Here is a 16,563-nt window from a genome sequence, read left to right on the forward strand (position 1 = left end):
CTACAAAGGGTTACACCCTCCCTGGACTTTAAAAACTCCCGAAGTTGACACTGCTTTAACGTCAGATGTCACTAAAAAAGAAAACCCAACCCTACTACGATCAGTAGCTATCACTAATATTCAAACTACCCAGGACAGCTGGGCCCATATATACACTGATGGATCCAAGAATCCTATCAACAACAGTGCTGGTTACGGGATCCATATCCACAGCTCCAAACCCCAAGCACATTCGGTTCGCCTGCCTGATGGTCAGTCAGTATTCACTGCTGAATTGGAGGACATCACTATGCACTGATACCGGAACTACCGGAAGCAAAGGCAGTCATCCAATCAGACCCGCGAAGTGCACTTCAAGCCATCAGCGAAAGAAACTCAAACTCGAGACCAAGCAGTCAATAATATTCTACACGAATATATACTCAACAACAAAAGTTCCTGTGACACCAATATTTTAGTGTATTTTTCAAACAAATAAAGTTTGGTTTTCAATATTGTAGTACATGTATGGAATCAAGTCACAAAAAACGCAACTGCTACAGAAAAGCATGCATTCCATGCAAAAGTTGACTTTTATGCAAGCCCTATGCATTTCATTACCATTCCATATGCATTGTTTAGCATCGTGCTGACAACAACCACTCAGAAAAACAACAAAATTACGCAATTATTCAACATTACGAAATTCCACGCCTGTCCGAAAATGAGCGTCTGCGAGCCATTGGTATGCTTGAAGCAGGATCGAGTCAAAGTGATGTTGCAAGACAATTTAACGTCCACAGAAACACAATCTGGTGTTTATGGCAACGTTGGCAACAGACGAATGCAGTCAGAGACCATCCTCGGAGTGACAGGCCACGCATAACCAAAAATCGACAAGACAACTGGATTCGAACAACACACCTACGAAATCGATTCCAGTCAGCAACAGTGACTGCAAGAAGCATCCCTGGCCTTCGACGAATATCTTCACAAACCGTACGTCGTCGCCTCAGATGTGCAGGGATTGTCGCCAGAAGACCCGCCAGACGTCCCATTTTGACAGGAAACCACCGTCAAGCACGGCTACAGTGGTGCAGACAGCGTCTACGCTTGACGGCCATGCAGTGGGGACACGTTCTATTCACTGACGAGTTTCGTTTTCACCTCAGCCACAGCGATGGACGGATTCGAGTGTACCGACGTCGAGGTGAACGTTACGTCAATCATTGTGTCATGGAAGAAGATCGGTTCGGGGGCGGCAGCGTTATGGTATGGGGTGGGATTAGAGCAAGACAGAGGACCCGTTTGATAGTGATAGATGGAAATCTCAATGGACAGCGCTACCGCGACCAGATCATCGGCCCTGTTGTTCTACCGTTTTTGCGTCGTCATGGCCCAAGCATTACTTTTCAACATGACAACGCCCGGCCTTATATTGCTCGCCTTGTTCAGGATTCTCTTCAACAAAACAACGTTTAATGTCATCCCCTGGCCGGCTCGCTCCCCTGATCTCTTACCAATCGCGCACATGTGGGTTGAGATGTATCAGCGCCTTCGACGTCAACCTCGTGTTCCAGACACTCCAGGAACGTCGAAACATGTTCCAGCAGATATGGACAGATATCCCAGAGGACTTTGTGCTACGCCTGGTCCACTCCATGAGACGAAGATGTGTTGCTTGCATCGCAACCAGAGGTGGACACGCACGCTATTGATTTATAAATTGACATTTTGGCATGTTCATGCTTTCTTTTATGAAATCACGCATTTTCTGAAGTCAGTATGGCAAATTAAACCATTTGAACACTTACAGGAGTCGGTTATCTGTTTCAAACCGAGACTGTTTCAGATTTGGTAAAAACATAATATTCAATGTCACAGGAACTGTTGTTGTTCAGTATACAGACCTATCGGACCAAAGGCAACAGATGAAGCTGTGTTGGATCCTGTCTCACATAGATATTCATGGAAATGAAAAAGCAGACACACTGCGAAGCTAGACAAAGCGGAGATACAGCCATTTCCCTTCAGTAAACTTGAGATAAAAAGCAAAATCTAAGCCTCCATAGCCCAAAGATGGCAAGCCCAGTGGGACGCAATTAAGATTGGCAGATGGCTGTACAAAATTCAACACAAGATCCACCAAAAGCCATACTCATACTCAAATGACAGGAACGTTAATAATAATCATAATAATAAGTGCATTTATAATGCGCCAGATTCCATTCACCGAGTGGATGCTCATAGCGCTACACTGTTATTACCCCGGTCAATGGATCAGTGAGCACTCGATTTTCATTCTCAGCTCCCTGGCGAGTATACAACCCAAGCTGCCTGTGAGGCGCTAGAAGGTTAACAGCTACATTACCATCTCATCCTACCATTGAAGTTGAAGTAGCCATCTCACGCCTCAGACACACAAAAAGCACAATCAACCTGAATCAATTGCTTATGTTACTGGAATGTCAAGACCATGCCCCAACCCAGGCTCGGTTAAAACAAGAATTGCAGCTGGGTCCGCTATCTGTCGTAGATCTCCTAAAGCCAAGAAATGCAATAGCGAAGGCCAAACTAACTCTATAGCAGAGGGATGGACAGCTACTCGAACGTACATAATCAGAGCAGTCAAAGATAAAAATACGAAATCATATCATTATTCGAAAATAGAAATCTTATCCATACAAAAATATTTTAAGACTACTCACAAAATATATGTGTACCCTACTCGAACACAGTCCCAAAGAGGGACAGGTCAGCCGAAATTGCTAAGGCAGAAGACTAACACTTAAACATTTAAAGCAACAACAACAAACTAGAAAATCCGAGGCAGAAGCAGGCAGACTGGGCGTCGCCCCGATTGTCATGAGAATACAAACCAAGCTGCCTTATCGGGAGCTAGAAGATTACCATCTTATTCTACCGGGTACCCATTCACTGCTGGAATGTTTAATGGATGGCCGATAGTGCATGGCAGTACTTTCCACAGGCTATGGAAAGTATCTTCCTTTTCAAATGCTTTTCCCATTAAAGCGAGAGATAGAATGTGGTTACGGAAACATGCGAGTGGTGACGAATGCAGCCCGTAACAGTCCTCCGGAACATTCCGTGTTAACCTTTTCGAGTGAGTGAGTGAGTGAGTGAGTATGGTTTTACGCCGCTTTTAGCAATATTCCAGCAATATCACGGCGGGGGACACCAGAAATTGGCTTCACACATTGTACCCATGTCGGGAATCGAACCCGGGTCTTCGGCGTGACGAGCGAACGCATTAACCACTTGGCTACCCGACCGCCCCCCAGATTTTTGAGAAACGGAAGCGTGAACTACAATCTGACTTTAAAGAAATTGCAATGCACAGGGCAACGTGCCATCACGTAGCCATAGAAACAGGCCATATAGGTTTACAACTTACCCGTATCCATCGAGCGAGGATATGTTTACTGCCCAAGGATCATAATCGGGGCAAACATGGGATTTTAACCGGTGATCAGCCGATACTGACACGGCTAAGGGACGCAACTCAACGAATTGAGACGCCTCAGATATTAATAAGAGATGTGAGTTTTGACACTCTTCACCGATTGTTGTGGAAAGAGTTCAGGTGTAGTAACTCAGGGAGATCAGATCATTATCTTGTCGCCTTGGACGACTGGGCCACCCGTGCTCCCCCCCACACACACACAGATGACAGTCTCGCCTTGTTAGCTTGCTGAGAGTGTTAACATACTTGGTTATGTGGACAAGGCTTTGGTGTATCCGAAGTTCGAATCCCATCACGGGGAATTTTTTTGCCTACAATGACTGCTTCTTCAAGTCATGTTACACCAAACGTATTCAGTCAGGCTGGTCAAATTGTCTTGTCTATTGCAGATCTCATAGTCCAGTCACAATTGACAGTTTTAATTAATAATAGGGTTTGAAACAAACCTGTCTTCAAAACTCGAACATTTTAATTTACATGCCAATTCTAAATACTTATAAATTCATTAACAAATGCAATCAGAATACATTGGAAGTATTTTTTTTATTAAATCGTCCCAACTACTTGTGAAACACTTTTCTGAGACTAATTTTATAATGTGCATCATAAAAAGAATGAGACGAAGTCATTTTGGAAAAAAAGATACTTTATTTTGAAGAAAAGATAGGCATGCTTTGTTTCATAAATATACAACTTGAGTCCAATCTCAGAAACATCAACATAAATTAATGTCTATAATATGTTCTCTTAAAGTCTACGATAAACAAGGTTTCCAAATCATTTTCAAAATCCAAGATGGTAGCCTCGTTTTAACCTGCCAACTTAATAACAGTGTTCGAAATACCTGCCTGCCCGACCGTCCGAGACAAGTTGATTTCAACTCGGGCTGCAAGATTTTCAAATCCCCCTGCCCGACGGTCGGGTTATATTTCATATGTGACAATATTCTAAATATTTCCAGATGATAATCATTAATTCACATGTAGAGATGAATGATAAAATGTAACCAAAAAGAAACCCCGTTAGCTTATCCTGAGAAACATATGATTATAGTGGGCAGGCAGGTTTTGGTCAGGGCTGTCAAGTATTTCAGCTAGCCAGTCCTGTGGTCTGGCTGAATTTTTTGGGAGTTTCATACCCTGTTAATAATTAACATTGAACCTTGCCATATGAATAGTACCAATGCGTTTATCCTATCATCAACATAATGTGTACTTAAGTACTGAAAATGAGAAGAAATAGTGCCAACTTGAACAATTAACAAAATCTGTAAGTTGAATACAGACCAGATTAAGCATTAACTCCAATTCCAACAACTCATAACTATCACAGAGATTTAGCTAGGATTTCAAAATAAGAACCTTTGGCAGCCCAACTGGGGAAGGTGTTATTTTGTTCAAATATTTGATTTCTTAAAAAGTTCCTCTTTTTATTAAATTAATTGTTTAACAGTGTATATTACCATTACATTCAATAAAGTAACACAAAGCATCAAAGCCTCTTCCTCTACTGGTCCTCATGTCAGTGACATACAATCAACCCGACTTCGGCATCACATTACATTAAACTATATGAACGGGATTATTACAGACATTGGCTGCAGAGATGGCACTTAACACCAGCCTCTGAGGAGGTCTGGAAAATCCCTGTATCATAAAAGATGATCAGAAGGAACCAGCCTGCACAATGCTATCATATCAGCAATGTCTCCTAGGAGATATGGCTGCAGTGAAATTGCATCACAATGCTTGCAAACCATTGTGACATCCTTGGTCACAATCAAATGACATCACTAATCTCTCTGCCACTGAAGCCGGTTAGCTGTATGTCTCACACTCAAGTTATTGAGTTATTACTGGTTATAACTATTCCCAAACTAAAAAAGGTGGAAGAATGATTTTAGATGATAACTTGAATCTCATCCTCGTATCGTTTGAGATCAAACATATCAACACTCCTCCACAATTTGATATTAAAAGACACTTGCGTGAGACTGTTTCATCCTCAAAACTCATGCAACCTGTCAAATTCGAAATACCAAAATCTGGATTCAAAGTTACATTTGTTAATCTTTTCTCCTTAATTAGCCATAAGACAAAAGAAATCCTACCACCATGTCTGTGATAAGTCTCCTCAAAAACGTATGGAACAATAATCATAAAAAAACTTGTTTTGTCAATACTTTTATTGGTTGTAGTTTAGTAGTAATAAGAAACCAACAAATGAGAGGCAACTAATTTCCTGACACATCAGTACAGTAACAACGGATCAGGGCACAGAAGAACCAGGAATATGTAGACACCAAACTGTTTACTTGTCAACATTGTATTGACACATGACTTCTGTGTACTTGTATCTTATCAAAATTACGCAGCAAAGTTTGTGCGAACATTCAGCGTTCAATTTACAGGAAATTTTAGAATAACATCCACCACTGAAATATATATTTTTGAACAATTATATAATAAACGTTTTCTTCTTCTTTTTAAATGTTGCTTTATTCATTAACTACACAAGTTTTCTTCAGATCATGTTAAAACAATAGAAGCTAATAGCAACAGACTAGAAGTTAAACTATGCAGCACTAAAGGGAGGAAAGCATGTACATAACACTTGCTGTACACACTTGTATGTTACAGAGAAGCTGGGGTAACCGTATCTCTATGTTGCTCCCTATAAACACCACATAGATACGGCTACCGCAGCTAATTACAAAGATGCTCACGTCACACAAAGGCAGTAATGTACAGGGATGTGTTTATAACCATATTATAATTCACCTTTCAAACAGATAATCACATCAAATGTGGCTTCTAGACATTATCCAAGGGAGGTAACCCACAGCCGCCGGATATGGACAGAGACAGGGACCGATCAAGTTTTTCTCAGCTACACAACTGGTACCATACAACTACCCACTAATGGCAATCTGACTAAAGCTATTTCATTCATTTCTAAACATAGCAAGGGTAACTGGTTCATACATACTTCCACATGGAGATCTAGGTAGTCATCTTGGAGTTAGTGAGCGAATGAGGCTTCACTACAGCAATTATTGAACCAGTCATTGTGGAAAGAATACCAGAATATCATTATTAAGTTATAACCACAAATACAAACACTTAACGGCCATCAATGTAAGTTAAGAGAGGACTTACACAAATATTCAGATAATTTGGGGGGTTAGGATGGGAAAAAGACCAAATTTTATATTCTTTGTTTGTGCTTACGATTTTTCTGAGACACAGGATCTGCCATGAATCCGACTCCAGCATGCAGTGTTCAAATCTAAGCATCAATCCCTAGAGGCATCATCCTTTTAATGATGCTACTGTTAAGAGTTAAATGTTTGGAGGGTCCCAAGAATCATATACAACAGCTGCAAATCTCAAAAGGCCCCCAAACCCCTTAATTTCTAACACTGCCTGGATCCAAGTCTCACAGTTATATGTACAAGGTTTGAGTGTGCGTGTATTTGTTGTTTAACACCACACTAAGCAATATTCAAGCTATATGATGGACATAAATAATGAAGTCAGGACCAGGCAATCCAGTGAATAATATTGGAGCAACAATCCACACCACTGGAGTACGAAGACACGTCATCCGCCAAGTCACTAGGTCTGACCACCTGATCCGAAGTCGCCTCGTATGAACAGCATAGGTTGCTGGGGATGAATTCTAACCCAGGATCCCCCCGTGGTACAAGGTTTGTCTAAAGCCACAGGACATTCTGGAAGTCTTAGCCACATTTGATATGACCACCAGGAAAGTAAAAGCACTGGCTATTTCTCTGTATGGACATCACGACAGCCAGACACACATACATACGATTGTTACCATAAAAATACCCTTACGTAGCACATCTTCACTTATACATTTTTACACATTTGAAAACTTCCACCACAATGTTTAAGAAAATAAATACACCAACAAACAGTACACTAAACTAAATCAGTATTATAATGAAATTCCTTGAGTTTATTGGCTCAAAACAAAATAAATAACATCCATTTCAATTACAACTTTCACCATCTATTCATATTTAACAAAGGAAATAAACCAATTTAACACAGTCGTTCATGATGCTTATACAAATTTGATTTCCCACAATACTGGTGTCTATAAATGTTGGAACGTAATCATTACACTAAAACCCCATATTTTCTTTGAAACATTAAGGAAGTCTCCGGTCATAACCAATCTGTCGACGATGGTGGTGTACAGGCGGTGCATGACGATGATCTCAGTTGGATTAAGGGTTGGAATAATGATGTGAGGGGTGATGATGGTGATGATGAATGTATACAATGAGAATGAGATCCATCCTAGGCTCCGGTCTCTTACACCACGCGTCGCACTTCAAAGAATCTCTTAAGGTAGTAGACTTGTCCTAGTGTCATCGCAACCAGCACCAGGGCCTCGAAGAATGACCATAGCACCACACGTGAGTTAGTGTTGTCGTTGACTGAAAGATGAAGAAGCAAATCAGCATAGGTTTCTGTTACCATGGTTACAGTTTCATCGTTAAGTTTAAAATGTTGGTTGGTTTGCTGTTTGACACCGCACTCAGCAATGTTACAGCTATGACGGCAGTCTTTAAGTTATCGAGTCTAGACCAAACAATCCAGTGATTGACATCACGAGCATCGATCCACGCAATTGGGATGACATGCATCAAGCAAGTCAGAGAGTCTGACCACCCGATCCTCTTAGTCGCCTCTTACGACAAGCATAGTCTCCTTTTACAGCAAGCGTGGGTTGCTGAAGACCTATTCTACCCCGGATCTTCTCGGGTTTGTTATAAAGGGACACTTTTAGGGGTGCTTAGATCATGTGGAAGAACTAGATGAAAAAATATATGCTAAAGTCTAGAAAAATTCTGTTCGTTCTCGTAAGCCCACCTAACACAGGTCCATGAACACAAACATGTAATAGAGATGACACAAAGAGTTCAACAAGTCCAATAGTCGAAAAGAGGACATCTTAATATATAAGAGAGAACTTATGAATGTCAACTTTATGAAGTTATGTTTCATTGTGAACATGGTGAAGAGCTTGACATTTTGGAATAAATGCTTACCCCTTCACCTGATGAAGAAGTAAACATTCACTCTGAAACGTTGTGTTCCTCATCATAAAGAAAAATTATCTCTTATGTGTATCACTTCTAAATGCCATTCAAAGACTTGATCATAAAATAGTGTTATTGAAATGATAAGATATGACATGTATGAGGGACCTCTACATTATATTTTTCCAACTGAAATCTAATAAGCAAAGTCAACTTTTGAGCTTTGGTTACAAAGATTAAGATTAAGTGAAATGCAGAAGAATGAGAAACAGCTCTGTTTTTAATCTATTCTGAAATAGTTTGAAAAAGTATATTCATTTTTTGTGTAATATTTGGCAAAATTGTTTTGTGTATTTAGACATGAGACAATCCAACACAACATCTGTGGTGCTGATGGTGGGCTGAGACATTGCTGCTATACTCACTAGCTCTATGGATTCTCTCTCGGACTTCCATGTATTCTTGTTCGTGTTTCACGCCAGTCAGGGCGGTGGACAGCTCATTAATCATCTCCGCCAACTTGTTGTGGTGAGCTGAAACAAGGAACATCAAGACCCTTGAGATCAAGAACATCTGTCACCAATACATCATCTTTTGAATGATAAGAGGTGACCAAAAAGTGAATATTGAGTAGGAATGTATACATGGTATACCCTGTGTTTCATTCAAATCACTGGTCACAATGCAATAGATCGTACCTCCATGTCAGAATTATGAGATCTGATTGGTTGATGTGATCTTGATAAAATACTATTGGAGAAAATACATTTCTCCGCGGGATAATAAATCCTTTATACCCCTGCCACGAACAGGACAACCTGCACGTGGATTTCTGAGAATCAGACTAAATCTCTTATACCCCGCTTTCACGCAAACATGGCAAAAATCTGTACGCTTTTTCCAAGTCAATGAAAGTCACGTGACATAGCAGAAGTTAACCTGGAACAGCTGATTTCTTATGAATTTTGAATTTGTTTTAATTCTTTTACAATGTCATATTAAAACATGTTGGTGAGGTAAATTCGTTGAAGCAGGATTGTGGTATAAAACCTAACACCGGACTCATAAAACCCAATGTATCCCTCGTGATCCTGCTACAACTTATGATAGCCTGAAATATCTCTTCAACCTGATTATGCTACACTGACAAAACAGTGGGTTGTAAGTTGAGGTGGATCATGGATGGGGTTTAGCATCGTGTTCAAGATTTATTTTACCTTACAGAAAAATTCTGATTGGCTGAGACCCATTCTATTACTTTCAATGTACCTCGCTAACAAGCAAGATACATTTAGGATGTCCCCTGTTGAATTACAGAACTGTTGGCAGTCCACTGGTCCTTATAATGATAACATATAGCAAACTCCTTAAAAATGGCAAATTTCTACTAGTCCGTATGATACCATTACTATTTGGCAGTTTGGCAGAGACGATAGGACTTGTGCCAATTTCTGACACTGTGTTGGCATTACATTTGCAACATACCAAGCACAATTTCTCATCGAATTATTGATGTAAGACGCCCTTTTCTAAATGCTGCATATTATTCGGGTTAGTGGAACTCAATTAACATAGAGGATACATCAACTCATGTCACTTGACCCGACCAGTCAGTTTTGACATGTTTTCCAATGACATTGCACAATCATTATCGCGTGCCTATTCAGTTCACATGTACAGGGACATAGAAATGTATTTAATATCAACTGTGTCACAGGGCACATAAAAAAGATGTTTAGATGTGTCCCTTGGAAATTTAATTGTGACAAATTTTGATCCATTGTTCAAACAGACTTTCATCACTTAATGCTCCCTATAATTTTTCTGAGCCATGTATTTACCATGTTTACAAATTATCATCCACATTGGGTTGCTTATAATATCAATCACTGGTTTGTCTAGTCCAGATTTCATCATTTACCATGCATTCCATTTATCATTTTGATTACAGACCATCGTGACATGGCTGGAATATTGCATGGTGCTGCATTAACATGATTAAGTTTGTTTGCTGTGTAAACACACAGCAAAAATCGAATCAAGTGATTGATATAATAAGCAATGACCAATGCTGTCTGAAAATGTCATGGAGTCATTTCTAATCAACCATTGAACTGGGTTATAGCTAAAACGGCACCTCGTCTAAAGCGAAAACGGCTACTACTGCCTGTCGAAAACGGCACCTTTATTTTTTTTTTAACCTTGGTACTGAAATACACCCCAACACTGATTGCAAGGTGCAACTAAACTTATTGTGAAAACAATACATGCTTTGAAGTAAAATAAATGAAATAATAAACTTACATGGTCACTTGCAAACAAGTAATTGTGAAATGTAAATCACCTTTAACATGTTTAAACATTGTTAAACAAGTTTACATTAGAATGATTAGAAATTAGCCTCTTTTCTAATTGATTGGGAGGCGCAACTAAACTTATTGTGAAAACATCACATGCTTTGAATACTTTACTCAAATTAACTCAATGACAAGCTGAAACTGAGTTTGGCAGAAATGTCAAAAAATTGGACCCAAGTATACTGTATATTTAATATTTATTTTAGCATGTTTAGTAAGTAGGAAATAAATAGTAACTTTACAGATATTTCATATATATCTCCCCTTTCTGCCAACAGCCGACATCCCAAGAATGTTTCAGCGGATAACAGACAATGTCCCCGCCCAAGGAAAATATATATGCTACAAGATAAGATAATAAAGCATGTAAATAAAGCATATATACTACTACATAAATCACTCTTCTCGTTATCAAAAATTGAGGTGCCGTTTTCACCCGACAATTAGTAGCTGCTTTTGCCAAATGAGGTGCTGTTTTTGTCCCAGAAATTGGTAACGTTTCACTGAGGTGCCATTTTAGCCTGCACACCATGGAACCAAATCATTGAGCTTGACCACCCTAACCACCTTTCATCCAACCAATCAGAGCGTCGCTTACCAGATCATGAAAGTGACAGTCGGAATGTGTTTTCTAATCATGCAACCACGATATATTTAACACGGGGTATTCCGAAAGTCAGTTACAGGTTTTATGATTATATCCATACAATCTAGGCCATCTATGAGCCATTCCAGAATGTTCTTCTTATCAGTTTTAATTTTTTTAACCAAGAATACGTCAAAATATGTTTCGAAGCGTAGTCGCCAGTTGGAAACTAGTGTCGCAAAGCTCGAGAAAGCTGCCTTCTGATTGGCCAATGTTGATTTAATGTCAGTCATTTCATTGATCGGTCAAAATTCGTGTAAGGTCGTTCTGACGTGACCCGTTAAGGGATGTCCTCAGATCTTTGTTTAGCGGCAGCGAGAACTAAGATCTGATTTTAATGAGATTGAACAGAGCATCACCTGATTACGGCCATTACACAAGTTCATAGAAAGAATGATCCCCTTAACCATGTTAACATAAATATAGGATAACATAGGTAAGGGGAGTTTTTGCACCTACCATCTGTTTCCATATTGTCTTGATCTTTAGGTTTCTCTCCAATATCCATAGTGAACATTACAATCTTGGGTGTCATGGTGGACATCTTGTTGCTGAAGCAGTATTTATAGACACCATCCATGTGTGCAGCAAAAGTGTATTTGCCGTTTGACTCACGGTCTCCCGAGTGGATTACTTTTCCCTCCGGACCATAAATCTGCAAACATCAATGATCACCATAATAAGTAGTGCGCCTATTACAGTAGGATTTCAGGGTTTGTTTCAATGTCTTTAACACCTCACTCAGCAATATTCCAGCTATGTGGCGATGTCCTGTAAATAATATAACCTGGACCAGATAATCCAGTGATTGATATCATGGGCATCGATCTACTCAATTGGGATACCATGACATACATCAACCAAGTCAGTGAATCTGACCACCTGATCCCATTGGTCGCCTCTTCTGACCTGCATGGATGGCTGAAGATTAATCCTAACCGTGATCTTCACAGGATTTTATTAGGATATTATGTAACCCAGTATACATGTTCTATAATTCTTTCATTCAGAACAAATACAACCACCAATTGTCATATTATACGTAACCTAATAAATGCAATAGTGAACATACTGAGCATTGCCAATGCCCTTGTGCTTTCCAACACATCAAATTTAGTATTGCACCTTGACCTGATTATCGACAAAAATAAACCAGTGAATTATCACACATATTTTGCCCAAATGCTATCAGGGCTATTGTCTGATCAGTTCTTGTAAAGATTATGTAATTGAAACAATATATGATATGAAGTGCACAAAATCTAACATAACCCTATGAAGTAAATTGTGTATGATATAACAATCCCATTATTTTCTAATATTTTCTCAGATAAAAAGGATAAATAAGGTCTCATTTGTAATGCACAAGGAAGATTTAATGTGTCCAGCTGTTAGTGGAAGAACTTGTCATGCTTTAAAATACTTATTCTAATGCTTTATCACAATCTGAACTGTTCCAGTTTGCTTTTGCAGGACTTAGCCTAACAGTAACCGTGAATGGAGCTGGACTTTTTACAGGCAATTTTACACATTGCTTCGAAAACTAGCCTTATGACAGCGTTTACTGCGAAAACTAGACCGAAGTGTTATGACAGCATCAAAATATTTTCAATCATAGAATAAACGTTAAAGGTTTTGGTTCCAAGATATACAAAGCGAGACAAACAACGGCAGTATATACACTCGAACGCTGCAATATGCCGATCGTTGTCAAGTAATACGTGGTCACCTTGACGTCGATGTCCAGGAAGCCACCTTCTGCCACTTCGAACATAAGGCTCATCTTCGTTCCTGACGTGACTTTATCGAAGAAGCATTCTTCAGCGTGGGCATCTATGTGAATGAAATATCCCTGAATTTGTGTAAAAGAAAGTAGGCAAAGCACCAGTAACGATAACATTTCAACGGGATCCATGATGACTGAAAAATCAACACTGTTTTGCCGGTTTGATAGTCAGCGTGCAGCTGCTTGCCACGTAACTCTAATCTGCGCATGCGTCGAGGGAAGGACCGCACGTAATAACAAGTGCTCGTTTCCGGATCTTATAAATAAAATTAATTATTTGTTGTATTGTGTATGTTTTACATGCAATGAGATAGGTAACTATAAGCAAAGCATTATTTGAGCTCGTTATAGTTTTCTATCTTCATTAACAAATGGGGGAAGTGGAGTCCGATACTGAAAATGTTTATTATTGACATGAATACTGTATTCCTACTAACTGCTCTTATTCGAAATCATAAAACGTGAACGCAGAAGAGAAACACATTTTTGGTTGTCAAAATAAAATTAAAAAAATTATCAATTCGCGTTAAAAGGATATGGGTATACTTTCTGTCCGCCAACGAATTTTTTAAGCAGCCTCTACATTCGCTTTCGCGATGGAAATTAATTATTATTCTTTTAAATTGAGCCTTGAGTATTTTACTCACAACGTCATCATTCACATTGGGTAATGGTAGTATTCTTTGGGTATTCACTATATTTTACCCGCTTGGGTCTAGTCTATTGGGTATTTTACAAACACGAGTAGACATTTTTTTTAAACAATTCTGCTTGAAATGCTTTTTCGTGTGACTTATAATTTGTAGCTGTTCGCGTGTCTCCAAAGTGTCGATATGTACCTAATGAAACATAAGCGACGGGTGGCGACTTTTTATGCATTACAAACTGCAGCAGAGTTCATGTATATGTGACGCCTGCATTCGAGCAGTAATAAAGATATGTAAAGAAATACAGACACGCAAGGTGGAAAGAATACTTTGGGTGTTACGCATGGGTATTGAGTTCTTCTATTTGTTCCTGTATCTAAATAAACGTAGGCAATCAGAATTATTTAGGTAATGGTGATAGAACTTTGTGCTATTCTGTAGATAGTTTGATTAATAAATAGGGTTGTATGCTATGTTGTACACAACTCAAAAGAAGTTAAGGGGGCGGTCGGGTAGCCTAGTGGTTAAAGCGTTCGCCCGTCACGCTGAAGACCCGGGTTCGATTCCCGACATGGGTACAATGTGAGAAGCCCATTTCTGGTGTCCCCCGCCGTGATAATGCTGTAATATTGCTAAAAGCGGCGTAAAACCATACTCACTCACTCACTCAAAAGAGGTTAAAGACTGCCCGATTTGTTCATATGGCTATAGTTATTATGTCATGGCCAGATTCCTTAGTCACATGAACAACCTGTGTGTACTTGAACTTCTTTTGTGTAGTATATTTGTTTAGCAGTAACTGGATATTCTAATCACACAGTGACTCTATTTCAGTTTCACACAGTGACTCTATCTCAGTTTAACGCAGGGAAATAATAAAAAATATACCGTGACTGATAACGGACAGTATCCAGTGGAGCCGATTATCTCCTTGTGAAAAAAACAAGAACACACTCGTGTTATATTTATTCTGCTGGGTATATTTACAGTGTGTGTGGATGACTTGGTATGTTCCGACAATGCCGTTGGTGTACCAATCATACTGTTATCAAACCCCACGATTTCCCTCAAACATAATCTGCCCGTTAAAAAATAGTTGCTTTACACTTGCAAATTCAGCATTTGCTGGAAGCGCTCGTTAAATATCCAGTAGTAAGTGAGAGGTGAGGGGAACTGGGATTTAATATCGCGTTCAAAATTATTTCACTTTTATAGCGTCGTGCATGCTTGTACCAGTCTGGACTTATGTCGGTTTTATAGTGCTAGCCCACTGAGATACCATGCCGCAGTTTAACGTGAATACCCCTCTCAGAGACAGAATACTGACTTCGAGCTGACCAGTCCTTGTTTTTCCCCTCAATGTAGAGCGCCATGCGGGTAACAACGAGTTCTATCTTTTATTGTATTTTGGTATGACGTGGCCGGGGATAGAACCAGCGACTTTCCGCTCCCCGGGCAGACGCTCCATCCACTACGCCACGGAGGCGGTCTCAGTAGTATGTTGGACACGTATACTCATTTGATACATCACGGAAGTTTCGGTGTATATTTACAGTGTCTATGTCACATTCATGACACATACAGTTAACTGACCCAACGAGGACGTGGTAAGAGTAGACCCCCAGCACGGAAATAGTACATCGGACGCCTTCCTTCGAAGAATTATCATCAGCAACCCAAGCTACTAACGGGATCGGGTAAATTCACGAAGAGTATTAAAGAAGAAGAAGAAGAAGAAGAAGAAAGAAAGAAAAAAAGACAACAGTGATAAGGAGAAAGGTAGACATAGATGACATGATTCCAATGTAGTTTGTGATTTGTAACTTGTGTATATGTGCTTGAAATCACATGACTGACTGACTGACTGAGTATGGTTTTACACCGCTTTTAGCAATATTCCAGCAATATCACGGCGGGGGACACCAGAAATGGGCTTCACACATTGTACCCATGTCGGGAATCGAACCCGGGTCTTCGGCGTGACGAGCGAACGCTTTAACCACTAGGCTACCCGACCGCCCCTGAAATCACATGACATTAAATTTGAAAATGTATCAGTGGTCGGATATTTACGGCAGTAATTGGGTAGCAGCTGATTCCTGACATGTTTGTTGTTTAACGCCCGCACTCAGCAATGTTCCAGCTATATGACCGTGTTCTATAAATAATCGAGTCTGGACCAGACAATCCAGTGACTGACATCATGAGCATCGTTCCACGCAATTGGGATACGATGACATGCATCATCCAAGTCAACAAGCCTGACCTCCCGATCCCGTTAGTCGCCCCTTAAGACACAGTCGCCTTTTATGGCAAGCATGGGTTGCTGAAGACCTATTCTACCTCGGATCTTCAAGGGTCTCCTAACATGTGACTAATTGGGACATTCCAACAAAATATGCATTTTAGCACCGATTGCATTTCTACAAATGTACATTTTATCTCTTCTTTAAAAACAGATTGCCTCCGTGGTCTAGGATAGAGCGTCTGCCCGGAGACCGGAAGGTCGTGGGTTCGATAGTCCGCCGCGTCATACCAAAAGATATATTATTTATGGTACTTGTTGTTACCCTGCCTGACACTCGGCATT

The 16,563-nt window shown here is 39.9% G+C and overlaps 1 protein-coding gene across 1 annotated transcript; it reads right to left on the reverse strand.

Annotated features, from left to right (window-relative positions):
- Positions 1-4,091: 4,091 nt before the first annotated feature.
- LOC124133364 (transmembrane emp24 domain-containing protein 2-like) lies at positions 4,092-13,542 on the reverse strand. The gene is made up of 4 exons (XM_046497745.2): positions 13,270-13,542; positions 12,000-12,195; positions 8,963-9,070; positions 4,092-7,931 (listed from the first exon to the last, which is right to left on the reverse strand). Exons 1-4 carry the CDS (start codon positions 13,453-13,455, stop codon positions 7,807-7,809), a joined length of 615 nt encoding a protein of 204 aa, XP_046353701.2. The 5' UTR covers positions 13,456-13,542; the 3' UTR covers positions 4,092-7,806.
- Between the last annotated feature and the right edge of the window lie 3,021 nt (positions 13,543-16,563).

This window comes from Haliotis rufescens, unplaced genomic scaffold (genome assembly GCF_023055435.1).
Source record: "Haliotis rufescens isolate VD_foot unplaced genomic scaffold, xgHalRufe1.0.p SCAF_21, whole genome shotgun sequence".
NCBI lineage: Eukaryota > Metazoa > Mollusca > Gastropoda > Lepetellida > Haliotidae > Haliotis > Haliotis rufescens.